The sequence below is a fragment of the Henckelia pumila genome, chromosome 4 (assembly GCF_033568475.1).
Source record: "Henckelia pumila isolate YLH828 chromosome 4, ASM3356847v2, whole genome shotgun sequence".
In the NCBI taxonomy this organism is placed as follows: Eukaryota; Viridiplantae; Streptophyta; class Magnoliopsida; order Lamiales; family Gesneriaceae; genus Henckelia; species Henckelia pumila.
The window spans coordinates 8,905,625-8,927,012 of NC_133123.1; the positions used below are offsets into that span (position 1 = coordinate 8,905,625).

Consider the following 21,388-nt stretch of genomic DNA (forward strand, 5'->3'; position numbering starts at 1 on the left):
ACGGGACAAAAACTGAAATACGAAAACATAGATGACTGAAATCGCAAAGTGACAAATATATAACTAAAATTGCAGTTTTTTCTATTATTTATAATATGTGATTATTAATATAAGATTCTTTTTTAAAAAAACTCAGCAATCGAAAATTTATTAATAAACAAAAGAGAAAAAAAAAACTACTTGCAGCTTCACTCCAAATCATGAAACTAACATAGGAACGTGAGGTTTTTGTTAGAGCATTCTTACACTTGTTCGTTTGTTGACAAAAATAATTGAGATTAAGTCATTATTTGTAATGTTTGCATATCTAGGTAAAATACAAGATAATTAGAAAAGTTATCTGCAACCAAGAAGGAGTCAAATATTAAAGATAAAATTATATTCAAACTTTGCAACCAAAAAGGAGTCAAATATTGAAGATAAAATTATTTTTCAAACTTTGAAAGCTAGATATGCAAATTTTACAAATCCAATATTCTTGATATTAATTTTTCTCAGTACAGCTTCAAGATAATCAAGATTATAAAGAAAAAAAATGAAAAATTGAGATTTTATATCTTGTAGTCCTCAAAAATTTTATATCTTGTAGTCCTTAAAAATCCAAGGTTTCACATGGGAAGTTTCGTCAAATGTCAAACTTAAATCCCAAAAATCATAACTTAAATTACAAGTCAAATGTGAAACATAAATCCAAATAATTCTTTTTAATCATGCTAAACGCCTGTCTATATTTTATTTTGAATAGGTTTACTCTGAAACAATCACATGAATTTTAATTTGTTTCTCTCTTTTCTTACACTTTTATTTTTTTATTTTTTAGCAAATACTTTCTAATTTTTTTCTTGAAACGATCCACAAATCCTTCAACATAGTAACAGTCAATTTTTTTTCTCATACAAAATCACCTTAAATATATATATATATAGAGAACTTTTAAGCTGCCCAACCAATTTTCCTTACTTCGTCCCCGATTGGGTTTTAGTTATTTTTTTTTATTTTTCGCATAACTAAAACACGGTACCGGGTTTTAGTTGGGACGAGTTGAGCATCATTGGTTGGGCAGCTGCAAATTTCTCTATATATATATATATACTAGCCTCATCGCACACGCATTACGTGTGTAATGTTATATATAAATATTATGTTTTGTGTGTATATAATATAAATTTATTTTCTTCAAATATTTTATTTTAAATTTTTTTTTGCAATTTGATAATTTTGTGGAGATTTTTTTTTTGAAAAAAAAAATGAGCATACCAAGAGAGCACTAAGATGCTCTTACTTTATATATAGTATTGATCAGTAATGATCACCTGCACCCTAGAGTGCAAGTGATCAAAATTATAGTATTGTATATATATATATATATATATATATATAGTTTTTTTATGGTGCCCAACAACTATGCCCAACTCCGTGCCCACCATGTATAATTAAGTCAACTCACCAATTGTTCTAGCCAACTCAACTATTGTACATGGTGGGCACGAAGTTGGGCATAGGTGTTGGACACCATAAAATAACTCATATATATATATATATATATATATATATATATATATATATATATATATTCTAGTGTCTTGTTGCACACATTGCTTGCTAAACAATCCGTTGTTTATATTTCAATTAAAATTATCAAATAAAATGATTGTACTATATATTAAATACAAAAATTGAGAGGCAAAATGGGAGAAATAATTAAATGAAAAAAAGAAAAAAAATGAGATAGTAGAGGGAAACAGTTTATGGTGTGTGTTTTTTTTTAATATTTATTTTATATTTTTGTCGGCATACCAAAAAACCAACTAAACGTATCTTACATAATCTCTACTATATTATAATAGTTGAGACACCTAGAAAAACCGCTTATGTGTGGACACCATTTTTCGTTTCCATTTTTGTCGATAAATTTCAACATAGCATATGGGTATTACCCCAATGATAGATCTAATGTCTCATGATTTGACATGTCAACAATATATAATTAATTACGTTTATTAATTACGTTTATGTGTAAAAATAGAAACCATTGGATGCATGGTTTGTGTATTATCCATATGCTAGGATCTCATCTACCCACTTTTGCCCCTTAGCTTCTACATTTTTTTTGTTATCCATAATTACATTTCCTACCCACAACCCCACTAAAAACCTGACGCTCAATTCACCTTTTACATAAAAAAAAACCTTTATCTTTAACACATGCGAAACGTGCATGTGCATTTTTCAATAGTAGTAGTAATAGATATTCCAGTGTTGACAGTTTGTTTACGTAGAAATATTTAATCTTTATTATCAAAAAAATAATATTTAATTTTTATAAGAAAAAAAAATCAATAAAAAAAAATCTACATATATCTATCTTATCCTTGAAATTTCGTCTATTTATCCAAAAATTTTACACGTTTCTGGAAGATAAAAAGATTGGACTTGTAATTTTGTTTGCTGTGGCTTTTTATCGTCCGCAGGCATTTTGGTAGCTGGAGAAGTAAAGCGACTGAAAGGGACCCATGAAATGGAAGGGGTGTACGTGTCACCACAAAAGCCCCGAGAAGTCATGCGACCCGTCACTTTGTGAGCCCGATGCTTTGCATGCCTTCCACGCAACCATTTCTCCGCCCCACCTTTCTCCTATATATATATATTGCATGCATTTTCTTGTTCTAATTTATTTAATTTGCAAAAGGGCTCGTTCGATAAGATTTTCTTGGAGGAATTAATATATATATCTTTCGTGACTGATTTTGTGGCTAGACAGAATATATATGGCAGCTGCTGGAGCGGAGAGAAATCCTGCATTGTCGTCGGAGGCGCCGCTTGCGCCGGTGACTTTCGAGCGGCCGGTGCGGAGCGACTTGGAAGCTTCCATTCCGAAGCCTTGTAAGATTTTCTTGAATTGAAAGTGTTTTTGCAGGTTGCGGATTACGATGCGTGGAGTAGTACTTATTGTTTTTCAATTCTTTAATTACTTGTTTTGGATGTCAGAATTAGGATTTTTTTACCAATATCTAATTTAATTTTGATCAACATATATAAAGTAACATACCATGGCCGGGATTAGAAATTTAGAGCGACTTTTATCTTCGGGAAAAATGGCCTCATACATAAAAGTCTATGACGCATGCCAATCTATTGAAGTGCATCATTTATTTAACAAGTGCATGTGAGGCAAACTTGCTTGACATTTAATAAAAATTTCAACTTTTTGCAATTTGTCAAGAAATTTCACCTGCGATATAAGCTGCAAGAACGTGATATGATGATCTGACGTGGTACAGTTGAGTATTCTCTTTGATTCTTTTTCAATGCTTTGTTTGGTTACATTGTACATAATTAATTCCATATGTGAGTCCCCCATGCATTTCTGTAGGATGTATGTAGTATGTTCACTTTTTTCTGGAAACTATGACATTAAGTTTGCATACTGTTCTTTCTCGAATATTGAAAACATCAAAGTGTATAAATCAGTAATTTTCGACACACATTGGTGGCGTAAAAAGTCGACTTGGCCGGATATGTTCGTATTGCAGATATTCAAAATTAGAGAAGTGAGATGTTTAGCTAGTTAGTTATAAGGTTTTGTTTCGGTATAGTACCACAAGAGTTTTCGGCATCGTTATGCATATCTTAAATTTGACTAGCTAGTTGCATGCCAAGTTTCCAAATGTGTTGTATATTTTCTTCTGGTAGTACTGAATATTGTTTTAGACATCTTGAAATTGCTGAATGTGCAAAGCTTAAATTCATGATATCCTCTCTAGAGAGCTAGAAATGATAAATGGCTGTTTTTTTAGTATTAATTCATGCTTGGATATTGAAAGGAAAATGTTAATGTTGGGTTACAATGATGTATGAGAGTCCACATTTCGTCGAACGTTTTCTCTTTTGCATAATGAAGCTGAGATTGTAATCTTGGTTTATCTCCATGGAAGAGATGCATTCGGTTTTCGATTCTTAATTAATCAAATTTCAGATATGGCAAGAGGTTTGGTTGCTCCTGATATGGACCACCCCAATGGAACACCTGGCCATGTTCATAATGATTTGAGTGTATTGCAGCAACATTGTGCCTTCTTTGACCAAGACAATAATGGAATAATATATCCCTGGGAGACATATGCTGGTATTTACAAGCCGTTTCGATCTTTGTTACTTCTTTAATTTTTAAATTAGAACATAATACTGGCTTTTACGCTGAAGTTCTTTTGTGTCATTTCGTTTATCTTGTATTAAGATGTTAATTACGGTTCGTGTCGAAATTAAATGACATTTGTTTGTACTGGGAAATATGAATGTCGTGCACGGAAGTGCATCAACGAGATTTTGAAACTAGTCTAAAACCTTTATATGGAACAATCTACGATTTAGGTTATCATTTTTTTTTTCTACGTAATAGTTGTCGTCTACTATCTGCAGGACTTCGGCAAATGGGGTTCAACATGTTTGCATCAATTATAATGGCTATTGTCATTAACATGGGGTTGAGTTATCCAACACTTCCTGTAAGTTATTGCATCTGTATCAATATCTTTGCTCATTCGATGTCACCGATAACGAGTGTGTTTAGATCTACCTTTCATGTGGTTGTGGAAACCTGTAGTAATTATGTATGTACAATTTATATCAAAGCACGAAGCACGTTCACTTTAGGCAGGAATGTTAACTTTTGTACTTACTACTACTAGTTCATGGCATTGAGAATTCGGTTTGAGTTCGATGTTGGGAAGGAGGGGTTGGTCTGGAGATGTGTCAAGTTTTGAGTCACAAACACAAAGTTCATACATTGCTACCAAGATTGGAATTATTCTGAGCATGTTTTGAATTTGATCGATTGGAATATTTTGCAATAGGGTTGGTTCCCGAATCCTCTGTTCCCAATATACATATTTAACATACACAAGGCCAAGCATGGGAGTGATTCAGGAACATATGACACCGAAGGAAGGTTTGCAGCTTGACATGGTCGTATGTATTATCAGTCAAATGTGTGTCAAATTTTTATGATATGAGGACACTGTTTTTCAAAAAATTTGCAGATACTCCCCAGTGAATTTTGAGAACATGTTTAGCAAGCACGCTCAAACGTTTCCGGACAAGCTTACGTTTGGAGAGATTTGGCGCATGACTGAATGCAACAGACTAGCATTCGACCCCTTCGGATGGTAAAAACAAGAATCTTATACCGAGCTTATGCCACTCTGTGTATAATTTGTAGTTTAATTAATAGAACGATGGATTTTGATCTGCAGGGCCGCGAGCAAAATGGAGTGGACCATTCTGTACATTCTAGCTAGGGACCAGGATGGTCTTTTGTCGAAAGAGGCAATCAGACGCTGTTTTGATGGTAGTTTATTCGAGTACTGTGCTAAGATGCAGAGGGGCGCCGAGGAGAAGATGAAATAAAACGGTTTAGCTCGTTTGTACCGGTAAATAATTTACGTATAACATGCATGTAGTTTAAGTATCCAAAATTATGTGAACTGGGTGAAGCAATGTGGAACTTGTTTAATAATCCATGAAGTTCAGTTTATGTTCTTGATATTATTCATTGAAGCTGCCTTGTAAAGTGCTTTTTGGATGTTTAGTATTTCAAACTCACTGATGCACTGAGTCCAAAGTTAAAAACAATAGAAAAGAATCAGGAATCGATAGAGTAGATACAAAAGATGGAGATTCAGAGGAAATGTAGCTTCATGGCGTACAGGATATAATCGACGCGAAATTTGAATCAGGAAACATAGTAGAGAGGATTTGGAAGTTTGAAAGTCCTTTTTGCACTTGGAAGCCCTTCAATGCTGCTCCACTGATCGCCCAAGATGCCCCAAATACGGTATCCCTTGTTAATCAATTGCTTCCTCGCATCAGCCTTGAATTGTTGGACGTTCTTTCCCTCATCATCTGAATCCCTGCATTAACAACAGCATGATTTTCAGCTTAAAAGATCAAAGATTGGGGTAAAGGATCCCTTGAAACATGGCCTAAAAGCCATACTTTCTGGGGATATCGTCGTTCTTTTCTGGCAAGTAAAGATCGCGAATGTCGTTTTCCAAACCTTAGCATGAGATTAGTCCATCCATGATACCCAACATTAACAAGATTGTCAATCGTAGCTGATCTTAGGCATTCACTTCTTGAAGAAACCAGAAAGATCTTGACCCCAAGCCCTTTAAGATCGTTGAATAGTCTCAAAGAGTAGTCTAGTACTGGAGCTTTTCCCTGATTCTTCCACTCTTGAATAGATGTCAAGTTCAACTTGTCTCCCCTATACATAATCAACACCATAACTTGGGTATATACAAAATCGCATGATCAAGATCAAGAAATGAACACGATATTAGCTTAGAACGGTTAAGGATTTACCCGAACCCGTTCTTCTTGTAATAAGGCACGGTGGAAAGAAGGGTGTCATCAATGTCAAAGATCCAAGCATCCTTCCCATCTTTCTTCAAGCTGCAGCTGGTGCTAATATACACCGTGCATTCGTCGATCGTTCCCTCGGAGTCGACCTTGTATTGAGTGGATGTCATGTACTTCCCAATGTACTGGACACATTCTTCGGGCACAACTTCGAAATCCTTGATATTATGCAGCTCTACATTCATCCTCCAGCTCTCACAGTAGTTTCTCAATGTGATCTGGAGCCCCTGTTTTGTTTTCTTCCGATTCAAGATGTTCCAATCAGCAGCAGATGAACAGCCAAGGAGTAAACAGCAGATGGCCAAGTGAAAAACAAGATTTCTCGCCATCCTTTGGAGAAGAAAGGGATACTGTGTATGTTGGATTTGAGTGCATTTATATCTGAATCATTCGTGAGAGGCTTACACGGAATGGGAACTAGTTGTCGCTCCAATTAACGCATATACATATATATTTTTAATTAGAACATGGGATGAAAGCTGGCATTACATATATACTGATATCTTTTTCTCTTTTCTAACAGGTGTTGGCTAATTTTCAATGGTTATGGGCACAAACTATTGTGAATAAATGTCCTGATTGGCTCCATCATGTGACGTATACTTCGAATAATCATTACATGGTCATATAATATTATATTTGAAACTACAAAATTATCTCCAACACTATCAATGGAAATATTTCTTCATTAAAATAGTGTAATTATGTATGTAGATATAACATTTTGCCATAATACTTGTGAATTGTGGGCATGAAATTTTCTCATCTAAAATCTACCCAGATTAATGATTACTCAATCACACGCAGTTAAAAGCTAAACATTCTACAATCTTCATATTTTCTTGGACTTATGTGCATGGAGGAGTTCTAGGTTTGCCCTTGGTGTTGCTGTAGCAATATTTTTTAAATAAGTAAAAGTGGCAATCCATAATGAATAATGCCAGCAAATTGTCAACACACAGCTAAATGGACAGAAACAATTGCCAGCAGATGAGCATATAGTATTAAGATTCATGCATTAAATTATTGTTCTTATTACATTCTTGGTTCTTGTGAAGAATAATTTCTTTGTAACCCAATGGCGAAGCCAGAAATTTTAGTTTACCCAACGCTAAAATTCTAAGCTCTCGTATCCTTTAATATTTTAAATTAAGCTACCCGGACTAACACCAAATTAAACCAAAATTATTCAAAATTTTTATATACAAAATTTAAAAAAATAAAATTCGGACCAGCCCGGGTGCAGTTTTTGGTGACGCGACTATCAATCCCCGACAATTTGATCTCCAACAGTAATCATATCTGGATCTACCAAGCAGTTTTTGGTGACGTATCATTATTTTCCATCACCCGATGAAAAATGACTAAACTCAACAAATTAGATAACTAAATTGTAAACCAACAAATATCATGATAAAAAATGGAAGCACATATAAGTTTTTTTTTTTTTTTTTTTTTGAAACATATACAAGTTCACATAACATACATTTGCTCAAGTTTGCCTCCTTATTGTTCAACGTGAACACAATGATTACACAATTTCATACAATAAGCAATTCACCAACCTCGAAACCGGTTTTCATCTTCAATTTTATCATCCTCTGGACAACGAATGAGTATAAATCAAAGGAGTGAAAATTCATCAATTATATAATAGACATTTTTCATCGACGTGAACAGATTACGTATCTAATCTTGAAGGAAAAATATTCAAAACATATATTTTGTAAAATAACTGAACGATGATTGGAAGGTTGATGTATTTGATGAGTTGCACAAGACCAAACTTAGTTATCAGCACCCTCACTATTTTATGTTTCTTCATCAATTTCCTTCATCTTCCAATTATTGCTATGTTTGTGCTTAATCACTACGGACTTTAAACCGGCTTGTATCCTAGGAAACGGACTCCCGTTGATGTTTAAAGCACCCTTGTAATGTGGTGAATCTGTGTTTAAGGAAATCGTGAATTTCAGAGACTTCATCAAAGAAAAATCTAAATTTTACAAAATTCAAAAGAAATTTTGCCCCAGCTACTAAGTTTTTGTTCTTGTAGAAAGAGTTCACTTTCTATCGTTCGGATTAATCTAAAATCCTATGTGGCTCGGTAAGCTAACTCAGCAGAGGAAATCTAGCGCTTTCATTCGATAGCTGGGAGTGGACTATGGTTTGCTGGAATGGTGTTTGCAACGCAAAGTTCCAAGCTTTACGCGACAATGTCCTGTCATGGCAGTTTTTGTGATATGCTATTGTATTTGTATGGCAACTTTCGACAAAAAGAATACCTGAGTTGTTGCCAAAGCTACTCCAAGCAAGTATCCACGCAAAGCAGCAGTCAACAATCATATGGGGTGATTCTGGCGAAATTATATATGTCCATCTGACGAACATTTTCTTGAAATTTTTGTGGCATCGACCCAATCTTTATTTCCTTGAGGGTCCATTTTTTCATCAATTCAACGGGAAGCGTTTGTAATTCCCCGCACTGCTCGATAGTCAAAAAAGTAAGATTTGGCATGGCTTCTAATTTCACCTCCCATGTCTGTAATGACTGCAGCATCGCCAGTTTGAGACTTGTGAGTGCAGGGAAGTCTGCTTCAGAACATTCCATTGTCTTTCCCGCAAATGCATCATTGCACAGGACGAGGCTCCTTAAATTTGGGAGCTTCCCTAGTATTTGCATGGGGTCTTGGCCAAATTCAGATCCACTAAATACCATCTTAGTGAAGTTTGAAGTCGAACCGATCCCTTCAAGTCGTTGCAACTCTCCCAGGAACCCCTCTATCTCCAAAGAATGAAGAGCATGACAGTGTAGCAAAATTTTCAAGATTGAGAATCTTCTCTCCGAGTAACAATCAAATCTTTTTACCAGCAGTGATGTTTGACGCGAGCTTCTCACATTCTCATTCAAAAAGTTGATGATCTTCTCCAAGTCCTCGTTATTTCCATCTACTACCCCTGAAAAGACATGAATTTTTTGTAGCTGCCATAGGTCATCTACATCACATAAGCTCGCATCGAAATTTTCAAGTATTTCTAGCCTCGTCAAGCCATCCAGCCTCAGTTTATCATCTTTCGTACTTTTACCAATTTGAAACAAAACAGGGAGATAGAGATGCCTCAAACTCGTAAGCTTCCTCAAGACATTCGGTATAGTCATTCTACAAGTTTCTATTACCCATAAATCCAATGTTTCCAAAAATGGAAAGTTGCTGAAAGATGATGGGAATTCCGTGATATAACACCCTCGGAAACTTAGGTACCTCAGGTAAACAAGTTTATCCATATTTTTTGGAAGCTTTTGAACACGAAAATTGATTCTGTCAAAGTCCAACACCCTCAAATATCTGAACTCCTTAAGATCAACAATTTCCCACTTAGAATTCTTTTGTGTCTTGAACAAAAGAAGGGAGCGGACGGTCTTGGCTTCAGGTATTTCCAAAGAAACTCTATCTTTATTCTCCTGCGTGTTCAAATATATGGCCAGTCGACGTGAAGTAAAGCTTGTCCCCTTCACGCGGACTGAACCAACCACCCTAAAAAACTCTTCCTCCTTTCCCTTCTTCATGCAGAGATCGCGTAACAGGTCATGAATTCGGCATGATTTAGGCCTTTGGGTGGACCATTCTTCCTCATCTTGAACCATCACCATGCGTCTGTCAACCAGTTCCTTTAAATAATTTTCAGTTACATCGAATTTTGATAAGTTGGGCGCACCTTTTGTTGATATAAGCCCTTCGGCCATCCAGAGTAGGTACAGTCTGTCCACCAATATATCGTGGTTGCTTGGGTAATGCCCCAAATAAATAAAGCACGGCTTCAAAGGAGTTGGTAACGTATCATAGCTTAAACCCAGAATATTTCCAATTCCACCATCTGGATTTCGACGTTGATCCAGATACTGAAGCACTACTTTCCAGTCATCCAACTTCTTTCCCTTCAGGAGATTGCTTGCGACGATTACGGATAAAGGGATGCCACCACAGTGATCAACAATTTGCTTCCCGATCTTCCTGACCTCTGCGGCCTCCACTCCTTTCAAAAATAAAAACAGAAGGAGAAATTGAGGAGAGAGTTTACTTTAAATTCTATGACAATCAACTTTTTCAAGAAATTAAAAATTGTCATTGTCTTGAGAAATAAGTTCACATCTTGGATTTGAACAATAGAAAATGTTACTAGAACTTATCCACGAAGTTAAGAAGTGAAAATCTAACAATTTTGAACCCTTTGAACTGTGACAAGATGCTAGAAAATAAGAAAGAAGTACGGACCATGTCCATCCGGTAGTTGTAGTATAAGTGCCATGAGCATCCAGCTTTCATATCGGGACAAGTAATTTTTTCGGTGAACGTAGGAGGAAGGCGGAACCGAATCTTCCGACCGCGTTGTGATGATTACTCTGCTCCCGTTATCATCCTGTGGTAGGACAGGGTTTATGGTGCTCCAGGCATCTAAGGACCATACATCATCCAGAACAACTAAGCATATTCTCCCCTTCAGGACTTTATACAGCTTCTCCATCAACTCCGTTGTTTCCATCTTTGGAATACTCTGCCACTCTTGACTGACACCGACACTGAACAACATTTGCTCCAGAATTTCCCTTGGCCGAAGATCCTTGCCTACATTAACCCAAACACGCAAATGGAAATGCTCCTTCACAAAATCATGATTGTATGCCCATCGTGCCAGGGTGGTCTTCCCCGAGCCACCTGCGCCATGTATCGCAATCACTGAATAACCTGGGGATAGCAAATGATGAAACAATACATTACGTTCGTACTCCATCGCCACGATGACTTCAGATCCGGCTGATAAGCTTCTTCTTGTTGCGGCATCAAAAGTTATACCACCACCACTGCTCAAGCTGATTCCTCCTGCTGTGTCATCGTTGTTTTCGCCTATGAGACGTCCGAGCTCTTTGATCTTCCCACGAAAGATCTCAAGATCCGCCTGAAGGCTCCTCTCTGAGTACAACCTCGAAAGGCACCCGCAAGATTTCGCCTGCGCATTGGAATCTATGGTGTCTTCAATGTCATAAGCTAAGCGTATGGCATCTTTACTTAAATATGATGTTGCTATATCCATGAGCTGACGTTCCAAGTCCTCAAGCTCTGAATGGAGCTGCATAACTCCGGCCCTCAAGTCTCCATGGCATCTCGCTGGTGCTCCATCCGACAGCAGCAAATACTCTAGCCTCGCATTAGCGGCCGATAACACCGAGGCTGCAGTCATCCGCGACTCAGTTGCATAAATAGCTGATGATCAGTCAGTTGCATGCCTTAAGCGTTGTTGGGATTCTAAAATTGTTACCGTATTTAACGGAGGTGTAGCAGACTTTGATCAAGAACTGGGGAAGGAATTAATACTGTTTGAATGGAAGAACATTTGAAATGCTCCACGAGATGTCTAAATTAGATGAAAACAAACAGCAACGAAAAACGAAAATGTAAAGTGTGTAAAGTAAATAACACAATAATTTTGTACAAGCTCGAACAAATCATTCTACTCCTGTTTTCTTTCATTTCCAAAAGGTTCCACTGAAAATGGGAAGATTTCTTTCTTTTTTTTTAAAAAAAAATGGATATTTTTATTGCCTATAAATAAATGGATTGAGTGAGTATCAGGTTATGCATAAATTAAAGTGTTCAAAATAGTAGGCATTGATAAATACCAAGGGGAATCGAATCAAATCCCTTGCTTTTTCTTTTTCTCAATCCTGATGTTCTTATTTATTCTTCCTTGTTCATATGTTGGTTAAAGAACATACCCTTTTTTATTATTTTTTTTGCCAGTTGGGGGTAACACAGTGTTATAACTGAGTCACAAACTCGAGATTTTATCCTAAATTTGAGACCTTGGTGATACGGGTTGGGGCTTTGATTAAATATGAGCAGCGTGTATGTTTGTGGGTTGGCCGACAGTCGTTGTTGGAGGAGAGTAACTTGGTGAACTTTTCACACTAGTGTGTTTCTTCTCCTGCTGGCGTTCTTTCTCAATCACACAATCAAGAATCTAATGCCAAAGAAAACCAAGTATTCATATATGGCTTATGTTTTGTGAAATTTTTCTTCTTTTTTCCATGTCAGTATCAGGCCGCAGCATATATGAGAAAAATAGCAGATAATTTGGAGCTCACACCCCTAGCTGAAGGCAGGGTGGATCCTGTGCGAAAGATACTTAGGTGTCCAACAAAAGGAAAAGAGCCCGTTGGCAGTTCCCATCAACCAATTGAAGAACCCAGGTCCAGCCATAGAGAACCATGGAATGAATCAATTCCTAGATTCAGTTTCGGTCCCTTGTATGGGGCCGGCCATGAATCAGTCGAAGCCACCAAGGAAAGGGCTTGGGAAAACGTGGGAAGAAACTCTACAGAGACAGAGTTAACAGTGCTCAAGGAAGTTTACTCTGGTGCAATAAGGAAAGTAGAGAAAGAAGCGAAACTAACTTATTCTGGAAAAACATCTGGCACGGCTTCTGATTTTCGATGGATGATGATAAAAGATGGTTGTTTCTTCCTCCAATTGGCATTGTTGATCCTCGGGACTCGTCCTGACCATCTTGGTTACCCCTCAAATGATCCTATTTTTGGATCAGAACAAAAGAAGAAGGATGTTAAAATGTGGATAGAGTCCATGTTCTTTGTGGGCAACCAAATTCCACTTGTGGTTCTCAAGGAACTAATGAGCCAAGAATTCTTCCAAAAAGTTATAGCAAAAGAAAAATATGATCCAATCCCATCCAGTTTGTGTAAAAAGGTCTTGCATGAGCTGTTGGTTTCACCTTCACTGAAAAAGCGATCTCTTGTGCAAAGAGTTGTAGGAAGAAACAACAGTGGCAGTGAAGATAATCATCCCTCTGATATTCTGCATGGCCTCCAAAACCTGGTGATTGGACCGAAGCGACCAGGCTCTCTCTCTACTGATTATGAAGCAGATGATGACATTGACTTGGAAGCCAATGAAGAGGACATTAATATTGGCGAAGACACTATAACCAGAGGCGATGCGGGTCGCATAAGAGATCTTCTCAGCACAATTGGGCTTGTTCCCGGTGCCACCAACAACCAAAAACGAATATTTCCCAGTGCCACAGAGTTGAATCAGGCAGGCATCAACATCAAGAAACTAGAGAATGGAGGAATTACAAGCATTCATTTCAAAAGTTATTATTTCTGGGCCAATCTTTATATGCCAGTTTTTTCAGTGGACGATCATACAGAGATCATATTCCGGAATTTGAAAACTTATGAGACTACTCAGCAGTTGGGAAACCAAAACCTCATTTGCACATATCTCAAGGTTATGAGTGACCTAATCCAGTCAACGAGAGACGTGAAACTGCTCGATAACAAAGGTATCATCGAGGGAAGTTCCAGGGATAAAGAAAAGTTGCCAAGAATCCTAATCCGGCTGAGTTCCAACACATGTGACCTGACAACTGAGTTTCAGATACTGAGGCGGAAAATAACAGATTACTCGAGCCCATGGGTTCATTATAAAAGTGTTATTAACTTGGTCGTATTCCTTACCCTGCTTCAAACTATCTTTGCATTACTATCCTATTTCAAACCTCCAACTACTAAGTAATTTCTTGTCACCGGTCCATTTGACTTCTTATGCTTACAAGTTGTATCCCACATTCAGTTTTCTATCGTTCAAGTGTTCCACTTTCCCTTTTTCTTTTTTTTATTCTTTTGTACCAAACACAATCTCTTGTGAACTTGTGTGAGAAGTTAGAAAGCACTTTGTGCTGGCCTAACCCAAATTACGTAGATCAATCATTTTCTGGTAAAAATACCAAATATAAAATAGTAGGCGAATTATATCATCTCAAGTAATTGAAGAAGTCGCAATCCACATAAAAACTTATCACCAAACAGGGTAAAATTACACCTACCACCTTCCTGCAGGCTACAAGATATGCGAATATTAGGTGGCTATTAGAATTTCATATGGGTGATGAACTTGCTTTGAAGATTTTATCGTACAGAGGCACAATTGGATCCAAAATTAAAGATAGTTTTACCTCAAAATGTTAGCCCCTACCAGATTATTGACCATCTTGGCAACATAAGATGGAAGATGATGATTACAATTATATGAACATCGATTATTGTAACTTATTAACACCTTTTGTTCTCTGAGTCCTCACTTGTTTGGCATACCAAGATGGCTACATTCATGTTTTCAATTCCCGCTGATGCTTGATCCACACAACATGATTTTAGTCGGAGAAAATTAACCGATGCAAAACTTGTAAAAGGCAAGCCTGGTTGCATCAATCTTTTATATATACCCTACTTATATTACATTGTACAAATAATGATATAGACCAAACATATCAATACACAGAGAATTGTCATTATTGTATCATTGCCAGTGAAAGTCAAGCATATAAATAAGATAGCATTCATATAGATCAACCTTATACACCTGGATTATCAGAAAATATATTCTGGAAGCTGAACTGGAAATGAAGATACTTCAACTGCAAATGGTCCACCTTTTGCATCAGCCAATCTGAAGAGAAAGAGAAGCTAACGTTTATTTACACCTACACAACTTATTTCAAGCAGAGACATAAGGTAGGCACGAGCATGCTGTGTGCATGAACGCATGTATGTATTTGTATATATGTGTACATGCATACACATGCCCAAGGTGTTACTATGTGGGAACTCAAGAAAACGGACGACTGTGCAGTGAACTATTCATCTGGTATAAGTATAGACAAAACATTTTGGCCACACAAATAAAGAATAATTTACTTATCCATCATCATTATCTAAAACTCCGTCAAACTTTGTGGGCAACCAACTCATAGATCTTTCTTCTTGCTAGTGCTTTGAAAATCAAGTGTAAGGTATCATCACGTCACTTGATGCATAGGGGTATGACTTAATGCCAAAATAATTTGATATGCTTTTCTTTTTCTTCAAAACAATAGTAACTTAAGATTTCAACATGCTCCAAGAGTTAAAGCAAGAGACACTGGTGCTTTTTGCATCACATGGTTTAAGAATTGAAATTGAAATGAAAGAAATATGTCTCACATCCTTTCAGTAATTCGGTGTATCAACATATCATCTATATTCGTTTCATAGGTTTAGTTTTGTCCAAAAAAAATCTCGTTATGACTAATAAAAAATGCTTTGCTACAAATGGACACGTACAAATATGCTAGTAGCTTCCATATTTTGCTTATGTCAAGATATAGGCCAGAAGAAAGCAAAGCATAAATAATCAGCTTTTCTCATTCTTCCAGCTAGGGGCCAAAAAATATCCTATTGCTTGGTGGTTATTTTCATGGTTTGAAGAGAAGGAAAAGATTTTGATGCTTCTTTTAATCACATAACATGACAGTATGTAGGCAATCAGATGTGCACCAAATTAGACAGGGACTATTAGGAGATTGGCAAGGAAGAAATATACAATTTGATGCATAAAAAGGTCGAGTGAGTCAATAAAGCATATATGATATATTCTGCTACTATCCAGTTAAATTATTTTTATTGTCCTCGATCAACGATGTTTGATTTATCAATTTATCAAGTTTATTAAAAAGAATTGATGCTCACAAATAAAATTACAGATAGTGCGTACCTTCCAGGAACAAAAGTAAAAGAGCCCTCAATAGATCCCCGAGAGGCTTGCAGAGTTGTCCAACTCTCATAGACAAACTCTTCCTCACCAGGACGTAGTAGTGGATACTGCAATATGCAGTCAAGACAAAGTCAAATACATGAAGACCCAGTTGATGAACTGAAATATCATTAACAGGTGACAACTCGAGCGGACTAAAAGCTCTGCTGATGGTTATAAGATATAAAATATAAAATATAAATAAATTGGTAGTAAGATCAAGGGGTCTGTCTGCTAACACTTTAAGACAATTGACAAGATGTTTTCACACGCTGGAATTAAATTCAGCAATGCTACTGGCAACATGGTAATCATAATTTTGATTCCACAACCAAGTTTGATATAATACTTATTTAATTGATTATATGACTCAATATCTACTCACGGCACATCAATCAAAATTTTGATTTCACTTTGACATGATACTTGTGAGTTGATTATATAGCTAAAATATTTCAAGGTGTTTCACTCCTCTCTGCAACTCCCCAGAAGTAAAATGTAGTTTGTCTAGTATACAGTGAGCAGTGTACCGTCAAATAAGGATCAATATTTGTTCAGTAAAGCTGTTTATAAAACCATCTCGACATGTCAATTATGAAAAGAATATTCAGGGGGAACGTATAGTGAAGATTTCTAAACAATCACTTTGCCATTTATATTTTAAAATTAAAATTTAAGTAAAACATTGAATTGAAGCACCACAAAATATGCATTCTTCATTATAATAACTACTATATTACTCTTAATATTTGCTTCTCCGTCCCCCGGTCATTTGTAATAAGTTTCCTTTGGCAATAATTAGCATTGTTTTCTCGAAATTTTTGTCATATATTTAGTCAAATTATTTAAAATAAAGAATACATGTTCTAGAAAGGAAAATAAGTTCATTCACACTCAGTCGTAGGAGAGAAAGCTATATGACACTGGGGGAAAACATACCTTTCCTATCACAGCTTCTCCATTGGGATTAGCTACAACCAAATCATTAGCGCGTATAATCCAGTGTCTCCAATACAATTGGCAAGAGCTGAAGGTCATTCCATTGATGATGCATCCATCAGGAGAAAGAGATAGGCGGATGGAATAAGCAAACATAAACTTCCTTGATTCATCTTGAAGGTTACTGTACTCAGGTACAAATGCAGCCGAAGCACGGACCTAGAACAAAATATAAATAAGTTGCAAAGTACTCTTCTGTGCACGCTACTACGTCCTCATTTTGGTTCCAAAAGGGCAACAATAACAGAGCAGGCCTCTGGCAAATCTAGGAGTGACTGGAGGGCTGTGAAAGGGGGAAGTACTGAGATAAGACTACAGGTAGACGAGCACAATAGAAAAGAATAGAAGGATCACGTGAGTAAGGACTAACTAAAAATTATCATTGAGAATAAAGGAATAGAATACCCTTTGCTTATTCTTATGCTCTTCGTGACCATGGGACAATGGAATGCCTCACTTCATTCGCTTGAGAGAGGGATTAAGACTAACTAGAATATCATTGAGAAGAAAGGAAGCTGCTACGCTTCCTTAGCGAAGCACGAAGCCCTTCCTCGGAAAGTAACCCGGAGGTGAATCAATACTAGAATCAATGTGCAAAAAATTGATGGCAACTAGCAACAAAAGAGGAAATGCTGCATGCATTGCCAAGAGTCTGCAGATACTCAGAAAAAAATCATCCAAGAAACTTACACTAAATCCAATTGGCAATTTCAGGGAAGCATACTAAAAAATATAATGATTATGCTCTCGAACATTTCGGATCATCATGCAAGACCATGATTAGCAAAATAAATCAGCAAATACAAAAAATTTTCCAAACCTGAAAATAGATTGTGAAAAATTGCCTGCTTAGCATTTCTTCCTTTGAGGCTTTGAGCAGCTTTGTGGGTTAGAAATGATTAAGATTTGAGCTTCATTTTATCATCCACAATAACAAAACCAATTTCCCTTGGCAATATATTGGATGCTAGCAGTGTTCTAAAAATTGGCCTAGGCGGCCGCCTAGGCGCTAGGCGCCGGCCAACCGCACCGAAAAAGTGCTAGTCGGCCAGCCTAGGCGTCTAGGCAGCCCTAGGCGGAAATAAATTTTTTTTTTTTTTTGCTTTTAAATCATAAGCCCATTAAAAAACTGAAAGAAATTTTTTATTACCCTTCCACGAAAACTCTTTCGACGTCTTTTCCAAAGAAAAGAGAAGAAAAATATGGAGAATAATAAGTAGAGAAATTTATGGAGAAGAAGTACAGTAAATTTGTGGAATTTTATTAATTATGTAATTTTGTACTCATTTTAAATTTGATGTTATCATGTTGGAATTATAATATCTGATTTATTATGTTATACCGTGGAATCCGCCTAACGGCACCTAGTCCCCGCATAGGGGCTAGGCGCTGGTCTGGCGCCCGACTAGCGCCTAGCGCATTTTAGAACCTTGGATGCTAGCCACCGCCCGACTAGCGCATAGCGAATTTTAGAACCTTGGATGCTAGCCACCACGTTATCTGAATTTGGGGTGTTCTTTTGGCCAACAAAAAATTATGGAAGATCAAATTTCTAGATTCAACAGTTAGCTGCAATGCTTAAATCCAAAACCAACTAGCAAGCTACCATATTGCATCCACATACCACACAAGTTCAGGCAAGACAACAAAATATTACAGGAAGAGGAGGTAGTCTTGTATACATTAACAGCAGAGGACCATGTTCCACTACCTTTACGCCATTAGTCACAGCAGAGGAGCAGATGGGAGCTTTTTCAGGGAACAGATTTATACTTCGAAATTTTCTTTCTTGGCGAACACCAATTATTCCATCTTGCAAGCGACGTCCATGTTCTTCTAGCCATAGTAGCATGGCATCCTGCTGTTGGCTACTTTTTGGATCATGCACTGAATTGATCAATGCATCGGGAACACAAGGCAGCATTTCTCCATCTGTCACCAGATTGATAGTGCCCACAAAAAGTTGGCCGCTGGTACAGTTTAAAAAGAAACTTTTCTCACTGTAAGTAGCAGAAGCTGCCACTACAATATACTTATATGATCTACCACTAAACCCTATCAGACGCATGTAATCTCTTGTTTCAAGTACCATTTGGCTCAAGGGTAACAAGAACACATTCACGAGGTGATCGTACACGGAATAACCACCGATGATGCCCAACAAACTTGAAGGTAAGCCACCACTCACATCTTCATCAGGCAGTTCTTGGCCATCACAAAAGCGATAAAGAACCCTGGTGGGAAGGGGAAGTTTTATTTTCAAAGACTTCTCAAACCGCTTGATTTCATCTTCAGATGCGCCCCTGCGTAGAGTTGGCAAAACTTCAGGAAAGTTTACTGCCAACCATGCTTTAAGTTTGCTCCAACAACTCTTAGCCCGCTTAACAAGTGACCATGGATACATGGCAAATCCTTCTCGCCATGCTCTGTACGCTGCCTACAAATGAAGGGTAGATTGAGCTTCAACAGAATATTCAAGACACAATAGCATCTCTAAGACTAAATCGTCAATGTGAAAATAACTTGTGTAACAATAGAAGCGCAAGTTGCCTAATTTAATCAATTCCATTAAATTACAATTACTTTTGTGCAATTCCACCAAAATATCACATCTTATTAGTTCAGCAGTGCTCATTCACGGCCCTAGGTGGACCAGAAAAAAATTCTGAATGAAATAAATCGCCATTACAAAGACTCACACTTCCGATTACATCGAATTGAGCTAAAAACCAAGAGCAACAGCGATCAAACTAACTACGACACAGCTAAATTAATTAGAAAAAAATAAAAATGAAAACTTTTATGTCGTGATTGAGCATATGATTACAAGTCAATCCTTCACAATTACATTTCAAAACAAAAACAAAAATTGCAAGCACACACATATGTTCGCGCTTATCAAAGCATTGATGTAACCTTAAAAGAAGCGGTCGGATTGCCATCGGGATCGAGAGGGGAGGAGAGATTGAGCTCATCGGAGCAGAATCGGGCCCAAAGGGAGTCGTCGGAGGCCCAAACTCGAAGCCTTCCACTGACACAGGAAAAGGATGCGACGTCCAAGGGAGCCAATTTCGATAGAATTTCGTGCATCGCCAGCTCGTCCATCTTCTCCAGCCCCATTTATCCACCAATTCTCAGCTTTTCTCACCACTTGTTCTTCTACTGCCAATATCACTCAAAATGACGGCCCCGTCCCCCGTTTGCCCATTTCTCTATTCCCATTGCATGAAGAAAAATCGTAAAAAACGAATATAAAATATAAGGTAAAATTGTAAATTTAGCCCAGTATATTTGTCATTTTGCGATTTTGATTTTTTATGTTTTTACATTTCAGTTTTAGTCCATCATGTTCTGATTTTTGGCAATTTCGATCCATTTTATTCGAAAATGTTTACGTGACACTCTATACGTCAGCTCCACATCAGCACTGAATTGGTGCCACGTCAGCGTCTCATCGGAAGAAGGACTAGAATTGCCAAAAAAATAAAGACAGCGGACTAAAATTGAAATGTGAAAACATAGAGGACCAAAATCGCAAAGTGATAAATATACGGGACTAAATTTACAATTTTCCCTAAAATATGATTATATGATTTTTATTTTTTTTTTAAAAAAAAACTACTGCATATAAATTGAATTTTCTATTACCAAATTTGATATTTGTTCATGGTTGTTTTTGAGATGTATGTTCGTTTGTTTTTCAGATTTTAAAAATTATTGGAATCAAAGTTTACGATTAAAATTCTTATTATATTTTTATATAATTTACTTTTGAAATAATTACTTATATTTTTCAAGATTTAGTTGATAAGAGTATATTAGTCAAAAAAAAAAATATGTGTTGAATTGTATATTTAAGAAATATTGAAAAAAGAAATACAGTCTATATATTTGAGACGGGTGAAGCATTAGTCAATTAATTGAATTGAATTAATAAAATGAAGATAAGTCCCTAATTATTACTATTATTATTAAATTAAAAATAAATGTGTAACTACATTGATAGAAACAAAGCATTTTTCATGATTCAGTTCGGAAAGTACATCATTAGTTTTATGTTTTGTACAGAAATGTACGTTGCATCAAAAGTACTTAGAGATGATATTAAAATAAACTTCAAAAAATTATAATTAATTAAAATATTTATTCAAACATGATAGATAGTTTCTTGTTATTTTAAAATTCATGGTTTTTACAATAATTTTTTATATTTTGGATTGCGGATTATGTGGTTACAACTAGGGGTTGGTTTTTCGATATACCTTGCTACAAATATTGGTATGAAAAAAATTCATACCGATACCGATAATAAAATTTCAAAA

At 36.5% G+C, this 21,388-nt stretch overlaps 5 protein-coding genes across 10 annotated transcripts; 2 read left to right on the plus strand and 3 right to left on the minus strand.

The window, feature by feature from the left end:
• The first annotated feature begins 2,692 nt into the window (after nucleotides 1–2,692).
• On the plus strand, nucleotides 2,693–7,034 carry LOC140863419 (peroxygenase-like). 3 transcript variants are annotated; one of them, XM_073266845.1, is made up of 7 exons: nucleotides 2,693–2,883; nucleotides 3,977–4,126; nucleotides 4,420–4,505; nucleotides 4,854–4,948; nucleotides 5,040–5,165; nucleotides 5,253–5,429; nucleotides 6,944–7,034. In XM_073266845.1, the coding sequence occupies exons 1-6, from the start codon at nucleotides 2,769–2,771 to the stop codon at nucleotides 5,404–5,406; spliced, it is 726 nt and encodes a 241-aa protein (XP_073122946.1). In that variant the 5' UTR covers nucleotides 2,693–2,768; the 3' UTR covers nucleotides 5,407–5,429; nucleotides 6,944–7,034. The 3 variants fall into 3 exon arrangements, with proteins under 3 accessions (XP_073122946.1, XP_073122947.1, XP_073122945.1); XM_073266846.1 differs by lacking the exon at nucleotides 6,944–7,034 and adding an exon at nucleotides 5,736–5,785; XM_073266844.1 differs by lacking the exon at nucleotides 6,944–7,034 and having other exon boundaries at nucleotides 5,253–5,729.
• LOC140863418 (acid phosphatase 1-like) lies at nucleotides 5,732–6,933 on the minus strand. The gene is made up of 3 exons (XM_073266843.1): nucleotides 6,364–6,933; nucleotides 6,056–6,265; nucleotides 5,732–5,909 (listed from the first exon to the last, which is right to left on the minus strand). Exons 1-3 carry the CDS (start codon nucleotides 6,747–6,749, stop codon nucleotides 5,732–5,734), a joined length of 774 nt encoding a protein of 257 aa, XP_073122944.1. The 5' UTR covers nucleotides 6,750–6,933.
• Nucleotides 7,035–7,901: 867 nt separating the features above from the next.
• Nucleotides 7,902–12,060, minus strand: LOC140863417 (probable disease resistance RPP8-like protein 2). Of its 3 annotated transcripts, none has more exons than XM_073266840.1 (3): nucleotides 10,695–12,060; nucleotides 8,706–10,455; nucleotides 7,902–8,021 (listed from the first exon to the last, which is right to left on the minus strand). In XM_073266840.1, the coding sequence occupies exons 1-2, from the start codon at nucleotides 11,656–11,658 to the stop codon at nucleotides 8,756–8,758; spliced, it is 2,664 nt and encodes an 887-aa protein (XP_073122941.1). In that variant the 5' UTR covers nucleotides 11,659–12,060; the 3' UTR covers nucleotides 7,902–8,021; nucleotides 8,706–8,755. The 3 variants fall into 3 exon arrangements, with proteins under 3 accessions (XP_073122941.1, XP_073122942.1, XP_073122943.1); XM_073266841.1 differs by lacking the exon at nucleotides 7,902–8,021 and adding an exon at nucleotides 8,287–8,368; XM_073266842.1 differs by lacking the exon at nucleotides 7,902–8,021 and having other exon boundaries at nucleotides 8,749–10,455; nucleotides 10,695–11,648; nucleotides 11,737–12,060.
• A 470-nt stretch (nucleotides 12,061–12,530) lies between these two features.
• Nucleotides 12,531–14,012, plus strand: LOC140860453 (uncharacterized). Its single transcript, XM_073263463.1, has one exon. The coding sequence runs from the start codon at nucleotides 12,531–12,533 to the stop codon at nucleotides 14,010–14,012; it is 1,482 nt and encodes a 493-aa protein (XP_073119564.1).
• Nucleotides 14,013–14,667: 655 nt separating this feature from the next.
• On the minus strand, nucleotides 14,668–20,266 carry LOC140864327 (F-box protein SKIP16). 2 transcript variants are annotated; one of them, XM_073268444.1, is made up of 5 exons: nucleotides 19,983–20,266; nucleotides 18,778–19,503; nucleotides 17,007–17,225; nucleotides 16,029–16,135; nucleotides 14,674–14,945 (listed from the first exon to the last, which is right to left on the minus strand). In XM_073268444.1, the coding sequence occupies exons 1-5, from the start codon at nucleotides 20,184–20,186 to the stop codon at nucleotides 14,867–14,869; spliced, it is 1,335 nt and encodes a 444-aa protein (XP_073124545.1). In that variant the 5' UTR covers nucleotides 20,187–20,266; the 3' UTR covers nucleotides 14,674–14,866. The 2 variants fall into 2 exon arrangements, with proteins under 2 accessions (XP_073124546.1, XP_073124545.1); XM_073268445.1 differs by lacking the exon at nucleotides 17,007–17,225 and having other exon boundaries at nucleotides 14,668–14,945.
• Between the last annotated feature and the right edge of the window lie 1,122 nt (nucleotides 20,267–21,388).

Bases quoted from the DNA above. Each gene is read 5' to 3' on its own strand.
- LOC140860453 (XM_073263463.1), top strand. From the start codon at position 12,531: ATGAGAAAAATAGCAGATAATTTGGAGCTCACACCCCTAGCTGAAGGC.
- LOC140863417 (XM_073266840.1), bottom strand. From the start codon at position 11,658: ATGACTGCAGCCTCGGTGTTATCGGCCGCTAATGCGAGGCTAGAGTAT. The intron at 10,456-10,694 runs GTCCGTACTTCT...TATTTTTGAAAG, and splicing joins ACAACTACCGGATGGACATG to GAGTGGAGGCCGCAGAGGTC.
- LOC140864327 (XM_073268444.1), bottom strand. From the start codon at position 20,186: ATGGGGCTGGAGAAGATGGACGAGCTGGCGATGCACGAAATTCTATCG. The intron at 17,226-18,777 runs GTAGTGGAACAT...ATTTTGTTCTAG, and splicing joins CTGTGACTAATGGCGTAAAG to GTCCGTGCTTCGGCTGCATT. The intron at 16,136-17,006 runs GTATGTTTTCCC...TGCATATTGCAG, and splicing joins GAGAAGCTGTGATAGGAAAG to TATCCACTACTACGTCCTGG.
- LOC140863419 (XM_073266845.1), top strand. From the start codon at position 2,769: ATGGCAGCTGCTGGAGCGGAGAGAAATCCTGCATTGTCGTCGGAGGCG. The intron at 4,506-4,853 runs GTAAGTTATTGC...ATTTTGCAATAG, and splicing joins TGAGTTATCCAACACTTCCT to GGTTGGTTCCCGAATCCTCT. The intron at 5,166-5,252 runs GTAAAAACAAGA...TTTGATCTGCAG, and splicing joins GCATTCGACCCCTTCGGATG to GGCCGCGAGCAAAATGGAGT.
- LOC140863418 (XM_073266843.1), bottom strand. From the start codon at position 6,749: ATGGCGAGAAATCTTGTTTTTCACTTGGCCATCTGCTGTTTACTCCTT. The intron at 6,266-6,363 runs GTAAATCCTTAA...GATTATGTATAG, and splicing joins TACAAGAAGAACGGGTTCGG to GGGAGACAAGTTGAACTTGA. The intron at 5,910-6,055 runs GTTTGGAAAACG...TTGTTAATGCAG, and splicing joins TGGACTAATCTCATGCTAAG to GGATTCAGATGATGAGGGAA.